This window comes from Anser anser (genome assembly GCF_964211835.1).
Source record: "Anser anser genome assembly, chromosome: 23".
In the NCBI taxonomy this organism is placed as follows: Eukaryota; Metazoa; Chordata; class Aves; order Anseriformes; family Anatidae; genus Anser; species Anser anser.
Genome location: NC_139744.1, coordinates 1,654,487 through 1,677,186, shown reverse-complemented (window position 1 = coordinate 1,677,186; position 22,700 = coordinate 1,654,487). Strand labels below are relative to the sequence as shown.

The following is a 22,700-nucleotide window of genomic DNA, read 5'->3' as shown; positions in this document are numbered from 1 at the left end:
CGGGCTCTGTCCTGGTGCGCGCCGGGCGCGGGTCACGGCGAGTGCGTGGCCGGGCTGCTGCGGTTGGAGCTGGGCGAGAGGCTGGGGCTGCAGCTGCCCGGGGGGGGCCCCAGGCTGCCTGCGCGGGGGCTGCCCGGCTGCCCCCCCAGCGTGTCCATGCCCTCCGAGTTCTCCAGCATCTCCTGGATGAGGGGCGGCATCGACCCGGGGATCTCCATCTTCAGCGTGATCACCCGCTCGGCGCCTGCGGGATGATGGGTGGGGGGGTCGGGGGGGGTGGGGGGCGGTGGCACCCCCCCCCCCAAACTGGGACCCCCAAACCAGCACCTCTGAATGGGCAACCCCAAACCTGCAACCCCAATCCAGTACCCCCAAACCATCACCTCCAAAGCAGCACCTCTGAACAGGCACCCCCCCCAAATCCGCAACCCCAGTCTGGCATCCCCAAACTGGACCCCCCAAACTGGCACCCCTGAACCAGCACCCCCAAAACCGGCACCTCCAAAGTGGTACCCCTGAATAGGCACCCCCCAAACTGCCACCCCCATACCGGGACCCCCAAAACAGCAACTCCAAACCAGCACCCCCACGGTGGCACCCCCATACCGCTCCTCTCCCCCATCAGCAGCCCCAGGGCAGAAGGGACATGGGGACACGTCCCCACCATCCCCAGAGGGTGCTGGGGGGGCCCTGGACGATGCTGTGCCCCGGGGAAGGTGCTGAGCCCCAGGGATGTCCCCCCCCGGGGACGCCGAGCCCCAGCTGGGTGCTGCCCCCATCCCCGGCGCTCACCCTTGGCGCTGATGCTGCGGAGATCGGTGATCTTCATCAGCATCTTGGGGAACATGTGGGGCTTGTTGGGCCTCCTCTTCCTCACGTAGATCTTCAGCGCCTCCAGCAGCGGCTCCTGCAGCTTGTCCACTTTGTCGGGCTGCTCCAGGTCCTGGCGGTCTGGGCCGGGGGGGGGGGGAGCAGCGGTTACGGGGGGCCCGTGCGTGTCCCGTTGTGCCCCCCCACCCACGCAGGGGTCCGGATGTGGCCCAGCTCCCCCCGCAGGCTGGCAAAGGGCACCGAGGGGTTTTTCCAGGTCAGCAATTCGGGGAGGGGGCAGGCACGGGGCGAGTGGGCTGCCTTGTTTCTGTAGGGTCTCTCCGGCGCAGCTTTGAGGCTGGGGGCACGGTGGGCACCCCCAAAGCCCCTCCCCACCCCCCGCGGGGCACCCACCTCCGCAGATGAGGCAGATGGCGCTGAGCAGCCCCGTCTCGGCGTCGTCCATCTCGAGGGGCAGCAGCTGGTTGGCGAAGGCGAAGACGAGGTCGGTGAGGGGCCCGAAGCCGGCGTTGTGCATCTGCGTGCGGTTCAGCGTCAGCCCGTCCGAGAAGGTCATGGTGTCCTGCTCCGGGGTGTAGCGCGTGCAGATCCGCAGGATCTGGTGGCGGGGGGGGGTGGTGGGTTCGGGGAGGAGGACCCGAGCCGGGGGTGGGTGGGTAGGGGGGTCTCAGCACCTCGCGGGCACCGCGCGCGCGCTCCCAGCTCTCACCAGGATGTCGAGGCAGGCGGCTTTGAGGAGGGTGATCTGGTCGGCGATGGTGAGCGTGGTGAAGCCGGGGAGCTGCTTGGCGAACTCCACCGTCTTGATGATGCACTTGGTGGACAGCTCGCTGAACTTGTCCCACAGGTCGATGTCCAGGGACACCCGCTGCTCCGAGCTGTTGTTCTGCGGGACCGCCGCGGGGAGGTGAGGGGGGGGTCCCCGCTCCCCCAGACCCCCCCCCAAGACCCCGCGGTGGCACGCCGGCACTCACCGTAGTGTATTTGCCGAGCTGGCAGAGGGCGGGGAAGGTCTCCTGGTGGGCTTTGCGCACCTTCTCGACAAGCTCCTCCACCTCGGGCGTGATGATGTAGCTCTCCGAGCACTCCGCCTTGGGCACGTCCTTCTTCTTCTTGTTCCTGTCGTTGCGGACGGCTGCGGGGACGGATTTTAGGGTCAGCGCCACCCGCACCCAACCCCCGGGACCACCTCCCCCCCTCGCCGCCGCCGCCGCTGCCCGCCAGCCGGATCCGCCGCGCTGACAAACGGCCAGCGGCACACGGCTTCGCTTTAAGAAAAATATTAAAAATTAAAAGAATAAAAGGCCTGGAGTCGTTAGGAGGCGATTAGGGGAGACACTGCATCCGTCAGGCGGGTGGGGGGGGGGGCTGCCGGGGACGGGGGCGATCGCTCATGGCCGCGCGGCGAAATCCAATAAAGCGGAGAGGAGAGGAGAGCGCCGGGGTAACCGGGGAGGGAGAATCGCAGCCGTGACACCGCGTTCGTCACCGCAGGCAGCTGGCGGGGGGGGGGGAACCCCCTGTAGGTGCCGTTGGAGCCCCCCCAGGGTGCTGCCCCCCAAGCCCAGCACTGCCCCCAGCCCCAGCTGGGGGTCCCCCAGCGGCACGCAGACGGGGCAGGGCTCTGGGGGCGTTCATGGGGGAGCCAGGCGTGGCAGCTGTGCCCCCCCCCCCCTTCCCCACACCGCCAGCATCGCCCCCCATTTATTACCCCCCCCCCCCCAATGCCGCGGTGTGCGGGGGGGTGCAGCCGGGCACCATGACAACTGGCACGCAGACGCCAGGAGGCCGCATCGGCGTCATTTATCTCTGACATCATCCATCACGCGTCGCCCGGGCAACGGGCAGGCGCTGACACAGCCCCCGGGGCTCCCCCCGTCCCCCCCCACCCCACCCCAACACCCCTCGCTGGTCGGGGGGGGGCGGGGGGCACCAAGGGGGCGGCTGGGATTGCCCACGGCACACAGGGGACTCCTGGTTGCATCCAAGAGGGGGATCGCCCCATCCCAGTTCCTGGTCCCATTCCAGTCCCTGTCCCCATCCCAGTCCCCATCCCCATCCCAGTCCCAGTCCCCATCCTGTCCCGCCCCGCACTCACACTCCTTGGACATGCCGACTTCGAAGCACTTCTGCAGGCGGCAGTACTGGCACCGGTTGCGCGTCACCTTGTTGATGATGCAGTTCTTGTCCCGGTGGCACGTGTACACCATGTTCTTCTGGATGCTGCGGCGGAAGAAGCCCTGGGGACCCCCCCGCAAGGCCCGGTCAGCGCCCCGACGGCACAGCACATGGCACACGGCACGGCACATGGCACGGCACGGCACGTGGCACGGCACGGCGCATGGCACGGCGCATGGCATGACACATGGCACGGCATGGCACGGCACGGCACGGCACATGGCACGGCACGGCACATGGCACGGCACGGCACGTGGCACAGCACGGCGCATGGCACGGCGCATGGCATGACACATGGCACGGCATGGCACGGCACGGCACGGCACGGCCCCCCCGGGACGGCCGGGTGCTCACCTTGCAGCCCTCGCAGGCGCTCACGCCGTAGTGGTACCCCGAGGACTTGTCCTGGCAGACAAAGCAGGGCTTGTAGATGCGCGGCAAGGGCGGCGGCGAGGGCGGGCTGGGCACGATCTCCTCCGAGCTGGTGCTCTGCGTCTCCACGGCTGCGGGGAAGGAGAAACGCTCAGGAAACGGGGACCCCCGAACGGGAAACCCCCCCTCCCAAAGACCCCTGCTGTGCTCCCACCACGCTGGCCGGCCGTGGGGACGGGTCGCCGGGGGCCTCCCCAGCTCGGCACGGGGCCGGCGGGGAGAGGAGGTGAGCTGGGTGAAGATGCAACTTGACATTTCCAGGCCACGGAGAGCCGATGTGGAATTCAGTCAGACAAAAAAAAAAAAAAAGAAAGAAAAAAGGGAAAGAAAAAAAAAAAAGAGAGAGAGAGAAAAACCACATCCCAGGAGCCCCCCGCGCCGCTTTGATCGCGTCTGCAGGGAGCGCGGCAGCCTCGCGGCCCCCCCCTTGCGCGGGAGGGGCCCGGCGCCGCACACTCGCTCGCACGTGCGGGCACGCACGCGTGCAGGGCCCGGGGGCCGCAGGCGTCGCCCACTGTCGAGGGGGGGGCTGGCGGCACGGCCCCCCCCAGGATGGGACAGCACCGTCCTCATCCCTACAGCCCCCGTGTGCTGCATCAGCCCCGGCCAGCGCCCGGGTGCAGCCGCAAAAGCTTGGTGGCATGCGCCCCGTCCCTTGTGCACCCCCGGGACCCCCCCGAAGCCCCCGGCCGCTGCCGCCGGGGCGGCCAGGCACGGGTTAAGCGCTCCCCGGCTCCTCAGGATGTTTGCGAATGTTTTTCTTAAGGCCGAGCCAAGTGAACCAGTCAGACAGGATATTAAAGGCCGGGCCCGGCGGGGGAGCCCAGCCCCGCGCCCCAGCCCCAGCCGCTGCGCCCCACAAAGGGCCCCGCGGCACCGGGGATCGCCCGCCGGCACCGGGCGGTGCGGGACGGGGCCCGGCGCCACGTGGAACCGGTGGGGGGGGGGGGGGGGGGTCGTGGGAGGTGTTGGGGGGGGTGGGGGGGCTGCACCCCAATGCCACAGATTGGTGGGAAGAGCAAGGGGGGGGTCCCCGTCCCCAGCGTGGCCCCAAAAGCGGGGTCCTGCTGGGTGCCGGCTGTGCCGGCGGCACGGGGCGCGCAATGAAGGTCGGGGGGAAAAGCAGCACCGAGGCCAAGGGGGGGGGGGGGGCACAAATGGGGGCAAAGCCACCCACAAAGCCAGCGTGTCCCCCCCCCCGCCCCCCCACGACACGGCCCGACCTGGCTGCCGAGGACACGGGGACAGTGCCAGCACCGCGGGGACGGTGCCAGCACCGCTGCGCCGGGGCGGATCACGGCTTCCCCCGGCGCTGGTCTCGGGGGGGGCCCCATGGGGGCCAGAGGCTGGGTTCCTGGTGGGGTGGGGGGGGGACACACATGGCTGCGGGGCCGGGGCCGAGCTTTGCGGGCGGCAGGGAATAAATCCCCGCTGCCACTCGAGGGAGCGGAGCCATTAAGGTGACGGCGCGAGCGGCGTCCATAATTTATCGCCTCTTTTCTATAATTTAGGAACTTCCTCGCGCAGAGCCGCGCTCGCAAAATGCCGACCTGACACGGCTCTGATGTGCTGCGAAGGGAAGGGGGGGGGGCGAGGGGGAGGCCCCCTGTCCCTGTGTGTCCCCCCCCCCCCCACCCAGCGCTGCGGGAATCCCCGGCCACCGCCGCCACCCGCAATGGGGACACGGCAGTGCCACCAGGGAGGGGACCACGCGCCCCAGGGACCCTCGTTGTGGTGTCAGGCCTTGAAGCGGGGGGGGGGGACAGAGCAAAAAAAAATACCCCCCCCCCCCAAAGGTGCTGAGCGTGCAGGATGGGTGCAAACCCCCCCAGCTTCCTCCCACGGGGGTGGGTGCATGCAACCAGGAGGGGCTGCTGGGGACACCGGGCATGTTCCCCCCCACACCCCCCGCCCCCTCCTGAGCAGGGGGGGGGACCCGGCCCCCCCCCAGCACCAGTAAGAGAGGAAGCGGCCCCAGCTGCACGCCAGATGCTGCAGCTCCCGAGCATCCCCGGGCGGGCGAAGGCGCCCGCCTCCGCCCCGCGGCCCTGGCCGGCCGCACGCTGCTTCCTGCCCCACCGGCCCCGGGGGCACCCCGACACCCCCACACCCCGACACCCCCCCCCTCCACGCCGACACCCCCGCCCCAAGCATGGGAAAGCGCCCGCGGGGCAGGGACGTGGGCGTCGGGGCCGCCGCCGACGGGTGGACAGACGGACGGACATCGCGCCCCGGGTGCAGATGGGGAGCGGGTGTGGGCGTCTGGAGGGGGGCACCCGTTGGGGTACGGGGGCAGAGCACAATTGGGGGGGGGGGGGCGGTTAGGAGGGTGGGGGGGGGGCTTCCTGGGTGCTCCCGACCCCGCGCCATGTGGATGAGCCCCAAAGCGAGGGGCCCGGTGGGCGCCCGCCCATGCTCTCTGCAGATAAGGATCCCGCATGCCCCGAATTCCTGCGCCTCTGCGGGAGCGACGAGGGGGGGGGGGGTGGGGGGGTGGGAATGGGGGTGGGAAGGGGCAGGAGCTGCAGGGTGCCCGGCCCCGGGCACCGCCACCCCGCGTGGGGCCCACTTCACCCAGCAACCCCCCCCCCCCCCCAGCGCCGGGGTGCCCCCCACCCCGACCCACCCATCCGCTGCGCCCCGTGCCGGCCATCCCGGCTCACACGAGGTGACGTCGGGGCCACCCCACGCCCGTGGGACCCTGCAAACCGCCCCCCCCAGGCAGGACACGGCCCCACGTAAGCCCGAGGTGCCCCCCCCCCCGCCCCGGGGGAACCGCCTCGTGCCTCAGTTTCCCCACCAGCGCCCCGTGCCAACCCGACGGCGTCCCGGCGGGCAGGGCAGCGCCGGCGCCGGGCCAGCAGCCAGCACCTCGGGGCCAACCCCGCCGGGCTGAGCCCAGCCCCAGCCCCATCCCTGGGGAAACTGAGGCACGGCACGGCCGCCCCCCCCTTAACCCCCCCCCCCGGCACCGCCGCGGGCTGGGGACACCTCGGCGTGACGTAGGGAACGGGGCGTCCGGCCAGGGATCCCGGCCAGCGCTTGCCACCCACGCGCCCGCCGGGTCACGGTCACGGTGACCAGAGCCCGGAGGTGCCCCCGGTGTCGGTAGCGGCCACGGGGGGGGGGGGCGGGGGGGGGGCACCGCAGCCTCCCGGTGCTACCGGCACGGGCACGAGCCGCGGCCGCCCTGGCCACGCAGAACCAGGGGGGGCCGGAGGGGACGGGACCCCCGCCAGCGGGATCAGGGCACGGCACCGGAGCCGGGGACACCCTGCGTGCTCCGGGGGGGGCCCGAGGGCAGCCCCCCCAGCCCACCACACGCGTGCTGGGAGCCCCCCGCGCCCCGGCCCCCGCGGCAGCAGACAAAGGCCCCTCGCGCCTCGCTCGCTGCGATAAGAGCGGAAAGGTCGAGCGGCCCCGAGACAATGGGGGCAGCGATATGGGGGGGGGCACAGCCAACGGACCCCCCCCTTGCACCCCGTACGGCACCGGGTGCTGCTGCAGGGAGGGCAAACCGGCGGCACGGAGAGGTCCAGGAGGCGCGCTGTCCTATTTCCAACCCCCCCCGTTATGGGACCGAAGCAGCCCCCCCGGCCCCATTGCCCTTATCGGGGGGGGGGTGAAAGTCCCGCGGAGCACAGCAGGACTTTTCCCCGAGCCGTTATCGCCAGGCATGGCGCCGGGCCAGGGCGGCTGGGAGAGCTTCTGGGGGTGGGGGGGCACCATGGGGCCCCCCCTCAGCCCACCATAGTACGCCCCCCCCCAGCCCCAGCAGCACCCTCGCACACGTGCTGGGGACACAAAGCAAAGCTGGCTGCAAAAAGCAGCCCCCCCCCCCGCACCCAAAGGACACAGGGGGGGCTGCAGGGGGGGCTGTGCCCCCCCCCACCCCCCCCAAGGACCCCCCCCCCTCCGTTTCAGCCCCACGCAGGGCACGGCAGCGGGATCAGCCGGGCCCCTGGGCAGGGAGACCCCAACCCCTTGCTGGGCTGGGGGGGGGGGCAAGGAGTGGGGGGGTCCCCGCAGCGGGGCGCAGCGCCCCGCTTCCTCCGCCGGATTTAGGGGGGGAACGAAAATCCCGGGGGGGGGCGGCGCTGCTGCCGGGGGTCCCCGCTCATGGGAAGGGCTGGGGGGGGGGGACCCCAGCTCTTGGCACCCCCCCCCGCCCCCCCTCACCCGGCCCCAGCCCCACGGGCCCAGCGCTCCCCGAAATAGGGCAAGGGTTGTTTATGGCCGAGCCGGCGGCATCTGTGCACCCACCCTGCGCTCAGCACCCATCCTGTGCTCAGCACCCACCCATCGCTCAGCACCCATCCTGTGCTCAGCACCCATTGCACAGCACCCACCCTGTGCTCAGCACCCATTGCACAGCACCCACCCTGCGCTCAGCACCCACCCTGTGCTCAGCACCCATCGCTCAGCACCCACCCTGCACTCAGCACCCATCCTGTGCTCAGCACCCATCCTGCGCTCAGCACCCATTGCACAGCACCCACCGCCCTGCTCCCAGCACCCATTCCAGCCCAGCACCCTTCCCGTGCTCAGCACCCAGCACCTCGTGCTGCGCTCAGCACCCCGTGCACAGCCCCCAGCCCCCCCCCCAGCACCCCCCCGGCACCCCAGCACCCCGTGCACAGCCCCCAGCCCCACCAAGCCCCCCCCCCAGCACCCCCTCAACCCGCCCCCCCCCGCCAATTCTCAGGACCCCCTCCCCCTCCCCAGCAACCCCCAGGGCCGGGGGGGGGGGGGGGGGGGATCCCGGGGCAGGGGGGGGTGTCCCGGTGGAGGGGTTCCCCGGGGGGGGGAGGGGGGGGGGGTCGCGGTACCTACAGCGGCCGGAGCTGCTCCAGGGGGGGGCGCGGCGCGGAGCCCCCCGTGGCGCGGGGGGGCCGCCGTCCGGCAGGAGGCAGCCCCGGGCCGGCCCGTAGAAATCCATGCGGAGGAAGGGGCCGGGGGGGGGGGGCAGCCCCGCCACCTCCGCTCCCTCGTACATGGCCCGGGGAGGAGGGGGGGGGGGGGGCCGCCCAAAGGGCCCCCCCCCCTCCCCTTCCCCCAGCTCTCCCGGCGGGAGCGGGGGGGGGCGGGGGGAGCGTCCCCGGCTCGCTCAGAGCCCCCCCCCGGGCCGAGCGGCCCCCCCGGGAGCCCCGCGCCGCGCTGCCACCATGGCCCCCCCCGGGGCGCAACCGGGGGAGCTGGGGGGGGGCACCCGGAGCCCGGCGGAGCGCGGTGTGCGCCCTGCGCGCACGGCCGGGGAGGAGAGGGAGGAGGAGGAGGAGGAGGAGGAGGAGGAAGGGGAGGGGGAGGGGAGGGGAGGGGAGGAGGAGGAGGAGGAGGAGGAGGAGGAGGAGGAGGAGGAGGAGGAGGAGGAAGGCGCAGCCCCGCCGGCTCTGCGGCTCCGGTCCCTCCCGAGCCGCCTCCCCCCGGCCTTAACCCGCTGCGCGCCGCGGGGCTGCCCTGCCTCCTCCTCCTCCTCTTCCTCCCTGTCCTCTCCTTCCTCCCCTTCCTCCTCTCCTTCCTCCCCTTCCTCTTCCTCCCCTTCCTCCTCTCCTTCCTCCCCTTCCTCTTCCTCCCCTTCCTCCTCTCCTTCCTCCCCTTCCTCCTCCTCTTCTTCCTCCCCCTTCTTCCTCCTCCCCTTCCTCTTCTTCCTCCTCCTCCTCTCCTTCCTCCCTCCCCCTCCTTCCTCCCCCCTCCTTCCTTCCCTTTCTCCTTCTCTTCTTCCCCCCTCCCCTTCCTCCCCCTCTTCTTCCTCCCCTTCATCCCCCTCCTCTCCTTCCTCCCCTTCCTCCTCTTCTTCCTCCCCCCCCTCCACCTCCTCTTCCTCCCCCCCCAGCCCCACCGCGCACGGAGCCCCGGGGGCAGCCCGGGACAACGACAGGCGGGGGGGGCCCGGGGGGGGCCGTGCGGCTGCGGGGCTGGGCCGGGGGCTGCCGGGGCTGATTTGCCTAATGGCATGCGGCTGAACTGCGCCTGAACCCGCCGGGAAGGGCTCACCTCGGCCTGACCCCCGGCCCCCTGCACGCGTGTGTGTGCGTGTGTGCACGTGTGTGCGTGTGCACGCCTGAAGGTGGACACGCGTGTTCGTGCTCCCGCCGCACAGCCGAAGGGGGTGCGTGTGCGTTCCTGCAGCACACGGGGTGCTGCGTGCACAGACGTGTGCATTCCTGCAGCACACAGGACACACCTTGCACACATACGTGTGCGTTCCTGCAGCACACGGGGCACACCGTGCACACACACGTGTGCGTTCCTGCAGCACACAGGACACACCGTGCACACTCGTGTGCATTCCTGCAGCACACGGGACACACCGTGCAAACACACACGCGCAGTCCTGCAGTTCATGGGATGCACCGTGCACACACGTGTGCACTCCTGCAGCACACGGGGCACACCTTGCACACACACGTGTGCGTTCCTGCAGCACACGGGGCACACCGTGCACACTCATGTGCGTTCCTGCAGCACACGGGGCACAGCGTGCACTCACACGTACATGCCTGCAGCTCATGGGACACGCTGTGCACACGCACGTGTGAATTCCTGCAGCACACAGGGCACACTGTGCGCACACGCACGTGTGCACTCCTGCAGCACACCATGCACACACACACGTGCACTCCTGCAGCACACAGGGCACAGTGTGCACACACACACACGTGTGCACTCCTGCAGCACACCGTGCACACACACACGTGCACTCCTGCAGCACACAGGCCACACCATGTGCACGCCTCGCACGCACACACACGTCCCCAGCAATGACCAGCAGCACATCTGCACATATGTTTGTGCACGCGTGTCCTTGCCCTGTGCCTGCGTGTGCACACCCCAACCACACACACGTGTGTGCACGAGCTGCACGGGCACAGTGCAGCCCCCACATGCAGACCCCCCCCGAATCAGGGGCTGCCCTGCACAGCCTGGCCAGCTCGGCCCCCCCCCACGGACACACGGACAGGGACAGCACAGACAGACGGCTGGCACCAGCCCCCCCCGCCCTCCCCAAAAGGCATGGGGGGGTCCCCTCAGCCCCCTGCCCCCCCCCCGGTCCGCTCTGCCCCACCCCTTCTCCCACCGCGCTTTCAAAGCACCAGGACACTGGGGGGGCCCCCAGGACACTGAGAGGCTCCCCCCAAGCACCCAGGGTTGGGGGGGGGACACACACGCGTGCAAGGCCGGACCCTAGCGGGCACCGCCGCCGCGCACCGTCCCCATGCAGCGAGCGTGACCGTGCGTGTGCACGCGTGTGAGCGCCCACGTGCACAGCACACGGGCAGCCCCCCCCCCCCCAACCCAGGCAGCAAGTGAGCAGCCGAGGCTTTTCTTGCGAGCCTGCCCCCCCCGCCCCGAGAAGGGGGGGGGGGGGAAAGAGAGAGAATGAGAAAAAAAGCCCGGAGGCGTGTGTGTGTGTGTCTGTGCGAGAGCGAGCTCGGCAGCGGCCGTGCTTAGCCAGCAGGTTTGGGAACAAAAGCCCAGCGCTGCTCCAACTTCCTGCAGCGAGCGTGACAAATGGCTGCTGGGCTCGGCCGCGCCGCGCGCAACGGGGCTGCCACGGCCGGGACGCGGCCGGCGGCACCGCAACCACGGCACGGCCACGGCACCGCCACGGCACGGCCACGGCACGGCCACGGCACGGTCATAGCGCAACCACAGCACCACCACGGCGCATCCACGGCACGGCCACGGCACGGTCATGGCACAACCACGGCACCGCCACGGCGCATCCACAGTGCAACCACGGCAAAACCACAGCACGGCCACGGCACTGCCACGGCACCGCACAGCTTGGGGGCCACGGTGCAGCCACAGCACCGCACGGCTTGGCCACGGCACGGCCACGGCACAGCCACGGTGCGGCCACGGCACAGCCACAGCACCGTACAGCACAGCCATGGCACGGCCATGGCACAGCCACGGTGCGGCCACGGCACCGCACGGCACGGCCACGGTCCCAGCACCGCCGCCCCCTCAGCGCCACGCACGCCCACAGCCGCCCCGCCGGGCAGCGCTTCCCGTCCCGCTCCGGCGGCAACAGGAAGAATGGCAGATCATTAAAAAAATAATAATAATAATAATAATAATAAAAAAAAATAAAGCCGTGATGCGGAAGCCGGGAGGAACTGGGGGGGTGGGGGGGGGTGGGGGGCCGCCCGCACGCAACCCCGCGGGGCCAGCGGGATGGGGGCACCCCCCTGGCACCTATTGGGACCCCCCCCCCACGGCCCCTGGGCTTTGGGGAGGGCAGGATGCGGCCGGGAGCATGGCGGAGACCCAAATCCCACGGGGGATCCCCCCCCAGATCCCACGGGGAGCCCCCAAATCCCACGGGGGGGACACATGGGGCCCCCACCCCGTACCCACAGCGGTCACTCTGGCTCACCCCCAGACCCTGTGCGAGCTTCGGGACGTGGCGAGGACCCCCCCCCCCAGCCCCCCCCCCCAACACCCCCCTCCCAGCCAGGCTGGGGGGTCCCCAGCCCCTTTCCCTTCCTCACCGCCCCCAAGCAGCACCTGGGGGGGCCCCCCAGCGCCTCCCCCCCCCCCCCAGCTGCCCGCCCCCTTCAAAAGACCCCATTTATCCCCTTCAGCGGCTTTTTGAGCGTGGCGCATTCCCGGGCGGCCCCCCCCCGGCCCGCCCGTGACAGTGATAGAAAACCCTGCTCCTTAATGGGCTTTCCCAGGCGCCGCGCCGAGCCCCCATCCATCTTCCCGGCCTGGGGAAAAAAAAAGGGGGGGGGGGAGGAATCAGGGGACCCCCCCCCCATCCTGCACACCCCCCCCTGCTCCCCCCCAAAAAAATGAGCTCCCCGGCCCCTGCCCTGAGCTGGGCCCCCCGGCCCCCGCGCTCCCCGCCCGTGGCCCCCGGCCCGCAGGGAGCACGTTTTGCTCATTAATTTTTAAGGAAAAAAAAAAAAAAAAAATTAATTAATTAACGGGGCGCTGCGGGGGAGCGGCTGCGGCGCGGAGGAAACCGGAGCCAGCGGGTAGGGTGACAGCACGGGGGGGGGGGGGGGGGGGCACGATAAGGGGGCCACCGAGCCCCCCCTTTCCACCTCCCCAGCTTGGGGGGGGGGCAATTTCCCAAAGGCAGCCCCTGGGAACCTGGATGGATGTGGGGGGGGGTCCCCAGCAGCATCCCAGGGGGTTCCACGCCCCCCCCCCCCCCCATTACGAGGGACCCCCGGGGACCCCCCCCCCCCGGCGGCGCAGGGGACGGCGGCGCGGTCGCAGCCCTTGCAGCAGCAGCAGCGCGCCCCCGCTGCTCAGCACCGAGCACACGCACACCGGGGGGGGGGACGACAAGGGGGGGGGGCACGCATACGGCGGGGGGGGGTGGGTGGGGGGGCTCCGCAGGCGCGTGTGCACGCCCCGGCCGCAGCGTGCACGCCGCCGCCAGCTCTGCACCAAACGCGCGCCTGCGCTGCTCCTCCTGCGAGCCCCGGGGTGGTGCAAGGAGGGTCTGCACGCCCCCGGGGTGCCCCCCCCCCACATTCTGGGGCACCCAAGGGTGCAAGCCCCCCCCCCCCCCCCAATGCACCCATAGGTGGGGAGGGGGCGAGCGGGGAACCCCCCCTGTGCCATGGACGCTATAGGGCCAAGGACAAAGCACCCTTGGGGGCCACAGCCAGCCCCCCCAGCGCCATCCCGATGCCCAGCCTGGCTCCTGGGGTGCCCCACGGTGCCCCCCCCCCCCGCCCCAAAACCGTCCCCCCCCCGGCCCCCAGGAGGCGGCTGCAGCCCCGGGAGGGCCCCGCGGCCCCGCAGCTGCAGCACATCTGGCGCGGGCGGGCTGCGGGGGGGCGGCGGAGCATGAGGAGGGGGCTGGCGGGGCTGCGGGGGGGGGTCCTCTGCTGCCCCCCCCCCCCCAACCACCACCAGCACCCAACCCCCCAGCAGGGGAACCCATGGGGCCACCTCCGATGGGACCCCCCCCCCCGAGCGCGCCCACGGCCCCCCGGTGCCTCCCCAAACCGAAGGCTGGGGTCAAAGGGAAACCGAGGCACGGGGCCCCTTCCAAAAGGGGGTGGTTGGGGGGGGGGGGGGACAAGTGCCCCCCCACACACACACCCCATTCCCACAATGCGGCGCGTCGGGAATGGCCCCCGAGCGAGCGCGGAGGAGGGGCCCCACCCGCCGCCACCCAGTCGCTCAACTGGTCCCACTGGGTCCCACCGCCGCCGGGGCGGCTCCGGCGGGGGACAGCGCCCGGGGCTGGCCCTGCCCGGGCCTGCACCGACCCCCCCCGGGGCTTTTTTTTTTTTTTGGGGGGGGGGGGGACGGATCCCCACCTCCACACCCCAACGGCGCTCGCCGCAGGGCGCGGGAACGGGGGCGCGCGGGTGCACAAGGAGAGAGGGGGGGGGTTGGGGAAACTGAGGCAGGCCGAGGGGGGGGGTACAGCCTGCCCCCCCCCCAGCTCCCGGTGGCGGCCGCGGCCCCGTGATGGATGGACGAGGCTGTCAGGGGGAAATTGAATCAGGAGCAGGCAGGCCCATCGCCTCCATCGCCTCCCCCCCCCCGGCGGCCGCCGCGCCAACAAAGGGCGCACCGCCGGCACCGGCCCCCCCGCCACCGTGCTGAGCCCCCCCCCACAACCGGCACCCAGCCCGGTGCCACCAACGTGCCCGGGGAACGGCCACCGGCCCCCTAACCGGGCCGTTATAACCCCGGCCATTAACGAAGGCGGCCGTGCAATTAGCGCCCCGCGCCGTGCCTCAGTTTCCCCCGGTGGCGGCGCCGACGGGGCCACGGCGAGCGCCCGCAGCCAGGGAGCGAGGAGCCGGTGCCCCCAGCCCCCCCCACACCGTACGAGGTCGGTTTGCCCCCCCAACCCTTTGTTTCCTGTCGCCGCAGCGATTTATAAAGCTCGCCGGGGGGGGGGGCAGACGGGGACACCCCCAGGCCCGGTGTCACCCTCCCGGCACCGGAGCAGCACCACGGTGCCGGCACCGGAGCATCCCTGCGGGGCCAGCACCCGCAGCACAGACACCGGGGGGTCCCCGCACGCACCCCCAGCTCGGATCCCGACATCAGGACCCCCCCCCTATAAAAGCAGAGCCCCCCCCCCCCGCCCCGGCCCCCCCCTCGGTACTCACTGGCCGGCGAGGGCGTGCTGTATCCGCTGACGGGCAGCTGGTGCTGGATGCCGGGCAGGGTGCTGGGCGGCGAGAGCCCCCCCAGCATGTGGGGGAAGAAGAAGGCGTAGGGGGGCACGGGGTAGCCGTTGAGGTGCCCCCCCCCGGGCGTGGGGCAGGAGCTGCTGTTGCTGGCCATGGCGGGGGGCCTCCGGTGCTGGTGGGGGTGGGGGGGGGGCAGGGGGGGGCGCGTTCAGGCGTGGGGTGAGCAGAGCATGGGGCTGCCCGGCGCCTGTCCTGGCACGGCTGCGGCTCCTGGGGTGCTGCAGGGGGGGGGGGACAGAAAAAGAAAATGGGGGGGGGGGTTAAAACACAGGCTGTGACACCCCCAAACCATCCCGACGCGCTGCCCACCGCCCCGTGCCTCAGTTTCCCCAGCACCGCGTCCCGCCACGGCCCCGGGGGGGGAGCAGCGTGCCCGTGGGATTAACACCCCCCCCCCCCGATTAACACCACCACCACCGGTCTCTAATCCCAGCTTATGGCCCGGGGGGGGCAGGCACGCAGCGGGGACCCCCCCAGCACCACGCACAGGGGACGTGCGGGTGGGGGGACGCCGACGAGCGCCGCGGGGTCCCCTGAGGTCAGCGTCCCCGCCGCATGTCCCCGAGTGTCACGGGGGTGCTGGGGGGGGGTCGGGGGGGGGGGCACCTCCTGGCCCAGCACGGGGAGGGGGCTCCGAGAGCCCCCCCCAGCACCAGCACCCACCGTCAGGGTGCTGGGCACAGCACCCTGACCCCGTACCACGGCTGGGAGCCCCCCCGGCCGGGCAGGGACCCCGCAACCCCCCCCCCATGCCAGGCCAGCGGTGAGGGCCTTGGTGGGGGGGGGGGGGGGACCCACAGCGTATGGGGCGGGGGGCCCGGGGCTTTCACAATCCCGGGCTGGCTGTTTATTTAAGCGCTGGCGCGAGGCCCGGCGGGGGATGTTTATTTGCCGAGAGTGCTGGCTCCCGGCCCCGCGGAGGCGGAAAAGGATCCAGAGGAACAAGGCTGGGCCGCCCGGCGAGGCGCTGGGGAGGGGCTGGGACGGGCACGGCCCTGCCTGCCCCCCCCCCCACCCCAAACCACCCCCCCTCACCCCAAGGACTGGGTGCACCCCCCCCCCCCCCCCGGGGGCAGGACCCCCAGCCTCAGACCCCTCAATGATGCCCCGCATCCAGAGGGGCACCCGCAATGGGGTGGCGGGGGGGGACACACACGTACTGTCCCCCCCCCCCCCATAGTGGGCACCCAAGGGTGGGGGGCACCCAGTGGGTGCTGGGCACCGCTCCGGCAGCCGGGATAATGCCGGAGCTGGGCATGGAGGGGGGGTGGGGGGGTGACAGCCGCCAAGCCACAGTGCCCCCCCCACGGCACCCGAGGGACCCCGGTGCCAGCCCAGCGCGGGGGCCACCCACAGCCCCCCCCCCTCCCCAAACCCCATCCCCAATCGGTGCTGCGGCCCCCCGAGCTGGGTTTGGGGGGGGGGGGGCAGCGGAGGGGGGGGCGGCGCGGGAAGCAGTGTTGATGTTTGCCGGTGCCAAGTGCTCGCCGGGCACCGCGCCAGCCGCGCCGGGGCCCAATTACTCAACCCGCGCCCGGGCCCCCCCCCTCGCTCCCAGACACCCCCCCCCAGCACACCGCAGGCCTGGGACAGAGCAAGGCCAGCGGCACGGCCACCGCCTGTCCCCGGCCTGGGGGGCACCTTCCCGGCACCCCCCCGGGACTGGCACCGGCCGAGGGGGCTCTGGAGGTGGGGGCGGGGGGGGGTCCTGGGGGTAATGGAGCTGTGCCCCCCCCCCCCGGAGCACGGCACGGTGCCCTCCTGCCGTGCAAAACGGGGCGCAGAGCCCCCGGCACGGGGCTGCTCCCCAAATGGGGGGGGGGGGGTCCTGAGCACCCCAACCCTGCGCCCTGGCCGAGCTTTGTGCCGGGGGCAGCAATAGGGAAGGAGGGGGGGGGCGGGGGGGGGGGGACACAGCCCCACACCGAGGGGCCGCGCTCGCCCTCGCCGGCGCCTTTTCCTCCAGTCCCCCCGGCAGGAGCTGGCCGGGGCCCGGAGCTTCCTGGAATCCGGCGCCACGTTCCAGCCCCGCGCCCAGCGGCCAAGTCCCGGCTGCGAGGATCCTCCCGGCCAGGCCGGGGGCGGCCCCCGGGAGCGGACGGACGGACAGACTGGGGGGGGGGGGATGGACAGACGTGGGGACAGACAGATGGACAGAGCCCGAGCTGTTCCCAGGGCCGGGGCACCCAGCACAGAGCACCGGACGCCGTGCCCGAGGTGGCACGCTGATGTGGCCTCGCTGACCCCCCAGCATCACCCCAAACCGGGGCCCGAAGCCCGCCCCGAGCACGCCAGGAGCTCCGCAACAAGAGGACACCGTCGTCGTGTCCCCCCCCCCAACCCAGTGCCCAAAAAACCAGCCCCCCCGCGGTGACCCCAGCACATGCCCTGGGCAGGGCCGCATCCTGCCCCCGCGAACCGCAGGGCAACGGGGACCGCACGGGGCCGGCGGCACCGCGACACCCCCACGGCCGCTGCGACACCCCCACGGCCATGCCCTATGGGGTTGGGGGGGGGTCCCCCAGCAGCCCCCCAACCCCCCCCGGCGCCGGTGCCAACAGCACGCCGCCAAACCCAAGCACGCTTCCTGCCGGGGCGCGCGGCGATGGCAGCGCCAGCGCCCGGATGTGACACGCCGGTGAGCGGGGCCACCGCCCTGCACACGCGTGTGTCCCCGTCCTCCCCCCCTCCGTTATCTCCCCCCCCCCCCACACACACACCCAGAGCTGCACCAGCACCGCGGGGGCAAGCGGGGCCACGCTGCTGGGAGGGGGGCGCACGGGGCGGGGGGGGCACGGGCAGCGCCAGGCCCTTCCCGTCATGCCCGCGGCCGCAGCTTCCCCTCGCCGCTCTCGATTCCCAGGGCTGCCAGGTTTCAGTTCAGCCCCGGCCCCACGCCACCCAGGGCAGTGCCACCCCCTGGGGCCCCTCCCAGACACCCCCCCCCCCTCAGCTCCCCAAATCCCAGCCGTGCCCCCCCTTCCCCAAATGCCGCCCTCGCGTCCCCCAGCCTCACCGGCGCGGTGCCCCCGTCGCGCCCAGCTTCGGACGGGGAAGGGGCTGCGGGCGCCGTGCCCCCCGCGGCGCAGGAGGGGAGCGGGGGCCGGGCTCGCTGCCAGCCCCCCCCCCGGGGCAGGGCAGGAAGCGCCCGCGGATCCGCTGTGCGGTCGCAGCCTGCGGTTTCCTCGCTGCTGTCAGCGCCGAGGCTGGGGCAGCCTCACACGCGAGGCCGCCGGCCCCCGCCTCCGCCAGGGTCCTCGGGCACCCCGGGCAGCCGGGCGGTGCCCCCAGCCCACCCCGCCAGCATCGGGTCGGGGGGATACCGGGACCCCTTCCCCGTCCCCCCCCCCTCGCGGCACCTCGGCCGTGAGTCACCGTCACGTTTCTCACGTCCCCGGGCAGGCGTGATTCATGCCCAGCCCAGCGGCAGGGCCGCAGCCGGCGGCACGCACTCGGTGCAGGCAGCGCGCCGCGGCCACCGCGACAGGGCACGGGGGGCCGGGGCTGACCCCAGGGGACCCACGCCGCACCCCGGGGCCCGCAGAGCGCCCACGGGCTCGCTCGGCCCCGTCGTGGCTCCCCAGCACCCCGGCACCCGACTGGGCACCCTGCGCTGCCCGCTGTCCTTGCCGGTCCCACGGGTGCCCCGCGGAGCCGCCGGCCGCCCCGCAGGGTGGGCGCTCGCCCCGGCACCCCCGCGTCCCGCTGCCGGGTGGGAGCCGCACGCTGAAATTCCACCTGTCGCAGCCGGGCCGGCTCCGGTTACGCCGGGAACGCGCCGCTCCGGTTACACCTCCCGCACCCGCCGCGCCATTCTTCCCCGGGAACAGGTGCCCCGGCCCCTGCTGCGGCCCCCGGCCCCGGCACGGCCCTGGAGCCCCGACAGCACCGTGTCAGCCCCGCCACCCATGGGTGCTGGCTCAAAACAGAGGCCTGGCAGGAGCCGTCCGGCCCCAACCAGCTCCCGGGGCCGGCAGCACCCACGGGTGCCCCGCCGCCGCCGCTTGCCCACGGAGAGGGCACCCACGGGCACCCCGCGGCGCAGCCCCAACCCTCAGGGAAAAACCAGGGACCCCGCATCCCGGGGAGGGACGGAAGGGATCCACAGTGCCGGGGGGGAGAATCACGGGGCACCGGGGTGGGCGGGGGGGCTCCCGGCGAGCAGCGGGCTCGCCCCACGGCCGCCGCGTTCGCATCGGCCCCCGGTTGTTTTTAGCGCTGGATGCGGCGCGCGGCGCCCTGGGAACGGCGTGCCGGGAACAGCGCGGCCCCAGACAGCCCTTTCTGGCTCGGCGACAGCCGGCAGACAAGTGCAGCTGGCTGCGCCGCCGGCCCGCGGCGCGGGGCCGCTCGGGACACGGCGCCCGGGGCCGGCGTGGGTGGACGCAGCGGGCTGGCGGCCGCGCGCTCCAGCGGGCGGTCGGTGCCGCCGTGCCCCTCGCGCTCTCCTCCGGCACGGCGGCACGGGGCTGCACCGAGCCCAGGGCGGGGGGGGGGGGCACGATGGCTCAAGCCGGGCCCCGGCGTGCACCGAAGCACCCTCGGGGGCTCCAGGTGCCGCACCCCGAAGCTGCCACCCGCCCGGCGCAGGGCGCACGAGGGGCGTCCCGGCACCGCGTCCCCTGGCACAGCCTGGCGCAGGCGGCCACATGCGGCCCCTGCCGTGAGCCCCCCCCCCCGCCCCCCCCACCCCCGGCTAAGCCTCCTCCAGCCGCAGGGAGATTAACCCATTTTCCGTAATCAGCACATGTGTCACCGCAGATATGATCGCAGCCCTTCCCCCAGAGCCCCAGGGGCTGGCAGTGCCACCGCGGGGCGCCCCACGGCACCGGGCGCCCCACGGCACGGCGAGCGCGCCGCCCCAGCTGGGCGGCCGCGGGGACCCCAAAAGCGCCGCGGCGGGGACCCAAAAAGGGCTGAGCGTGTGTGTGTGTGGGGGGGTGGGGGCCGTCCCCTCGCTGTCCCCAAAAGCTGTCGGCGCGGGCGGCGCGGGGCTGGCGCAGCGAGCGTGGCACGTCGGCGCGCCGCAGCCTCCCGGTTATAAATAGAGCCGGAGCCGCCGCCGAGCTGGTGAATCCCAGCGCCGCGGGGCAGGCGGCGGCACGGGGCCCTCCCCGGGCTCACCGGCACCGGGCACACGGGGACAAACCGGGCTGGGACGCGGCGCCTGGGTGCGTGTCCCCCCCCAGCCCCCCAGTGCCACCCACGGGCTCCGGTGGCACCCAAGGGGGGGGACAGGGGTGAAGGGACCCGGGGTCCTGCCGCGGTGCCGGTGACAGCGCCCCGCTCCCGGCTCCGCCACGCAGCCGGGAGCCGCAAGGCCACGCGTGCCCCACGGCGGCCCCCCCCCCCCAAGGTCACCCCCAAGGGCAAGGGCGCACACCCCCCGGGGACATATGGCCCCGGCAGCGGCGGGCGCGGGGCCGCTAAGCCCCGGAGCCGTCACCCCGCTAATCCCGGCGGGGACGAGGGCACCTCGGGGCAGCGCAGCCGGGGCACCGGGCGCGTCCCATAGGGGACACCCCCCCTTCAACCCCCCCCCCCCCAAGAAGCCAAATGGGGTCAAAGGTCAAAGATTTTGGGGGACACCCCCTGCTCCCAGCAGGCTGGGGTGGAGGGGGCTCTGGTTTTTCCCATCCCTCCCGGCTGCATGAGGTGGGGGGGAAGGGGGGGGGTCACCCCACCGCCCCCCCCCCCACCTTGGGGGCCACCGCAGCGCCCGGCGTGGCTCACCCCTGGCCACCGCTGCAAGGAGGGGGCCAGGGCTCAGTGCCCCCCCCCCCCCGAGCAAAAGGCAGGCAGGAGGGGGGGGTTGAGGGGGTGGGAAGGGGGGGGGGCAGCAGCCGGAGCCCCCTCTCCGGCCCCCCCCCAGCCCCGCCGCCGCGCCAGCGCCCTGTCAGCCGCGGGGAGAGGGATGACTTCCTCCGCGGGACGGCCCCCGCCGGGCCAGGAAGCGGCACAGACACCGCTCGCTGCCCCCCCCAGGACCCCCCCCCACAACCCTTGGCACCCATAGGTGCCCCCCAACCCCCCCCCCCCCCCCCAGCCCCACTCACTGGCACCGCAGAGCCCACGCAGCTGGGGCAGCGGCTGCGCCCTGGCTGCCCCCCCGCCCCCGTCTCACCCCCCCCCCCAACAAAGGCACCCCCAAAAAGGGGAAGCGGCGGCCGTGCACCAGGCCCCCCCCCGGCCCCCCCCGTCCATGCAGGGTGCCTGCAGCGCTCTGGGGGCACCCAGAGCCCAGCCCGGGGGGGGGCTCAGCACCACGCTCCTGGGGGGCACCCAGCACCCTGCTCCCGCTGTGCCCCCCCCCATTAACCCCCTCCAGCACCCAGCTCCTGGGGCCCCCCCCAGCCCCAATTTGGGTGCCCTGAGCCCCGTAAGAGCTGGGGGAGGGGAATAAGGGGGGGGGGCTGGGGAACCCCCAGACCTCAGCCCAGGAGGAGACCCCCGCAATTTGGGGGGCACTGGAAGGGGGGGGCAGCACCCCCAAACACAAAGGGGAGGGGGGTTAATGCAGCTGGGGGGGGGGCAATGATCCTGCTCTGGGGCCACACAGCGACCTCAGCCGCCCGGGGGGGCCCCCAGCGCCCCCTTTCCCTTAGGGGGCACCCCGTATCCAACAGGGTACCCCTTTTCTATGGGGGGGGCACCCCCACCCTATGCCCCCCCGCCCTCCCGGCCCCCCCCCGCCCTCCCGGCCCCCCCCCCCCCCAATCCAGAGCCCCCCCCTTGAGCCCCCCCCTTAACCACTGCGGGGGGGGGGGCACCCCGGTGGGGCACCCCAGAGCCCACCCCCCCCGGACTCTGAAGGGGGGGGGGGGTTCCACCAGCCCCCCCCCCGCCGGGCCGCACCCGGTCCCGGTGCCCCTGGGCGGGGGGGGGGGGGGGGGGGAACTCGGCCGGCCCTGCCCCGCCCGCAGGGCCTCGGGAAACGGCGCCTGGGCCCGGCGGGCGGGGCGGCGGCGGATCCCCGGGGAGGGGGGGGGGTGGGGGGGGTGGGGGGCCCCGCTCGGTACCTGCTCACGGCAGCTCCTTCACGGCCCGCGGGCTCCGGGCGGCGGCGGCGGCTGCTGCTGCTGCATGGCGGCGGGGAGCGGGACCCGACCGGGAAGGGAGAGGAAGGGACGGCGGCGGCGGTGGCGGCGAAGGGGGGGAGCTCTCAGCGCGAGGCGGCGGCGGCCATTGCGAGTCATGTGCTCGCGGGGAAACTTTACCCGGGGCTGGGCCGGGCCGGGCTGGGCCGGGCCGGGCGGGGCTGCGCCGGGCGCGGCGGCGGCGGCGGCGGCGGCGGCGGCGGCGGCGGCGGGGAGGGAGGGCGGGAGGGCGCGCGCCGCCCCGCCCCCGCTGGCCACGCCCACTCCGCGCCGGCCACGCCCCCTTCCTCGCCGGCCACGCCCCCTCCCGCTCCACTCCGTCCCCACCGCTGCCTACGCCCCATCCTCCTGGCCACGCCCCCCTCCTCCTAGCCACGCCCCTCCGCTCATGGCCACGCCCCCCGTTCTCCTGGCCACGCCCCCTACCCGCTAGCCTCGCCTTACCCCGCTGACCCCGCCCCACCCCGCCTTGGCCACGCCCCCTCCTCCCGGCCCCGCCCCTCCCGCCAATGGGGCGCCGGCGGGGGCGTGGCCTGGCGGCAGCGGAGCGCTTTGAAGCGGCGGCGAAGGCGGAAGGGGGAGAAAGTGCGGGGGGGGGGTCTTAAAGGGGCCGCGGCGGGTTTCTGATGTGGGGGGGGGCGGTGTCTGATGGCTGCCCCGCCACACTGGGGGGGGGGGGCGGGGGGTGTGGGGTGCCCCCCCGTGGTTGAGGGGGGGTGTGGAGGGGGCAGGGCTGGGGGTACTCCGAGGGGGGGGGGCTTTTGGAGCACCCCCAGGGGGTTGGGGGTCACCGAGGGGAAAATCTGGGGGGGGGGGAAGGTGTGGGGGGGGGCACAGGGCTGGGGAGGTCCTGAGCACCCCAGGGGGGTTGGGGGCCACCCATGGGCCCCAGGGCTGCAGGGACCCCAAATAGGGGGGAAATGGGGGGGGGGGAGGGGGCATGGCCTCAATTTCCCATGGGTGACCCTGGGGGGGGGGG

General features: G+C 73.5%; 1 protein-coding gene across 2 annotated transcripts; it reads right to left on the bottom strand.

Annotated features, from left to right (window-relative positions):
- Nucleotides 1-21,889, bottom strand: RARA (retinoic acid receptor alpha). Of its 2 annotated transcripts, XM_083809177.1 has the most exons (9): nt 21,644-21,889; nt 14,541-14,842; nt 3,364-3,512; nt 2,930-3,071; nt 1,806-1,966; nt 1,541-1,717; nt 1,225-1,429; nt 793-951; nt 1-244 (listed from the first exon to the last, which is right to left on the bottom strand). In XM_083809177.1, the coding sequence occupies exons 2-9, from the start codon at nt 14,716-14,718 to the stop codon at nt 33-35; spliced, it is 1,383 nt and encodes a 460-aa protein (XP_083665303.1). In that variant the 5' UTR covers nt 14,719-14,842; nt 21,644-21,889; the 3' UTR covers nt 1-32. The 2 variants fall into 2 exon arrangements, with proteins under 2 accessions (XP_083665303.1, XP_083665304.1); XM_083809178.1 differs by lacking the exons at nt 14,541-14,842; nt 21,644-21,889 and adding an exon at nt 8,275-8,497.
- Nucleotides 21,890-22,700: the final 811 nt, after the last annotated feature.

What these genes read in the sequence shown, in the direction of transcription:
- RARA (XM_083809177.1), bottom strand. Translation starts at nt 14,718, where the DNA reads ATGGCCAGCAACAGCAGCTCCTGCCCCACGCCCGGGGGGGGGCACCTC. An exon ending in CAGCACGCCCTCGCCGGCCA is followed by an intron (nt 3,513 to 14,540) that starts GTGAGTACCGAG and finishes CCTTCCCCGCAG; the next exon opens with CCGTGGAGACGCAGAGCACC. An exon ending in CATCTGCCTCATCTGCGGAG is followed by an intron (nt 952 to 1,224) that starts GTGGGTGCCCCG and finishes CCCCCGGCCCAG; the next exon opens with ACCGCCAGGACCTGGAGCAG.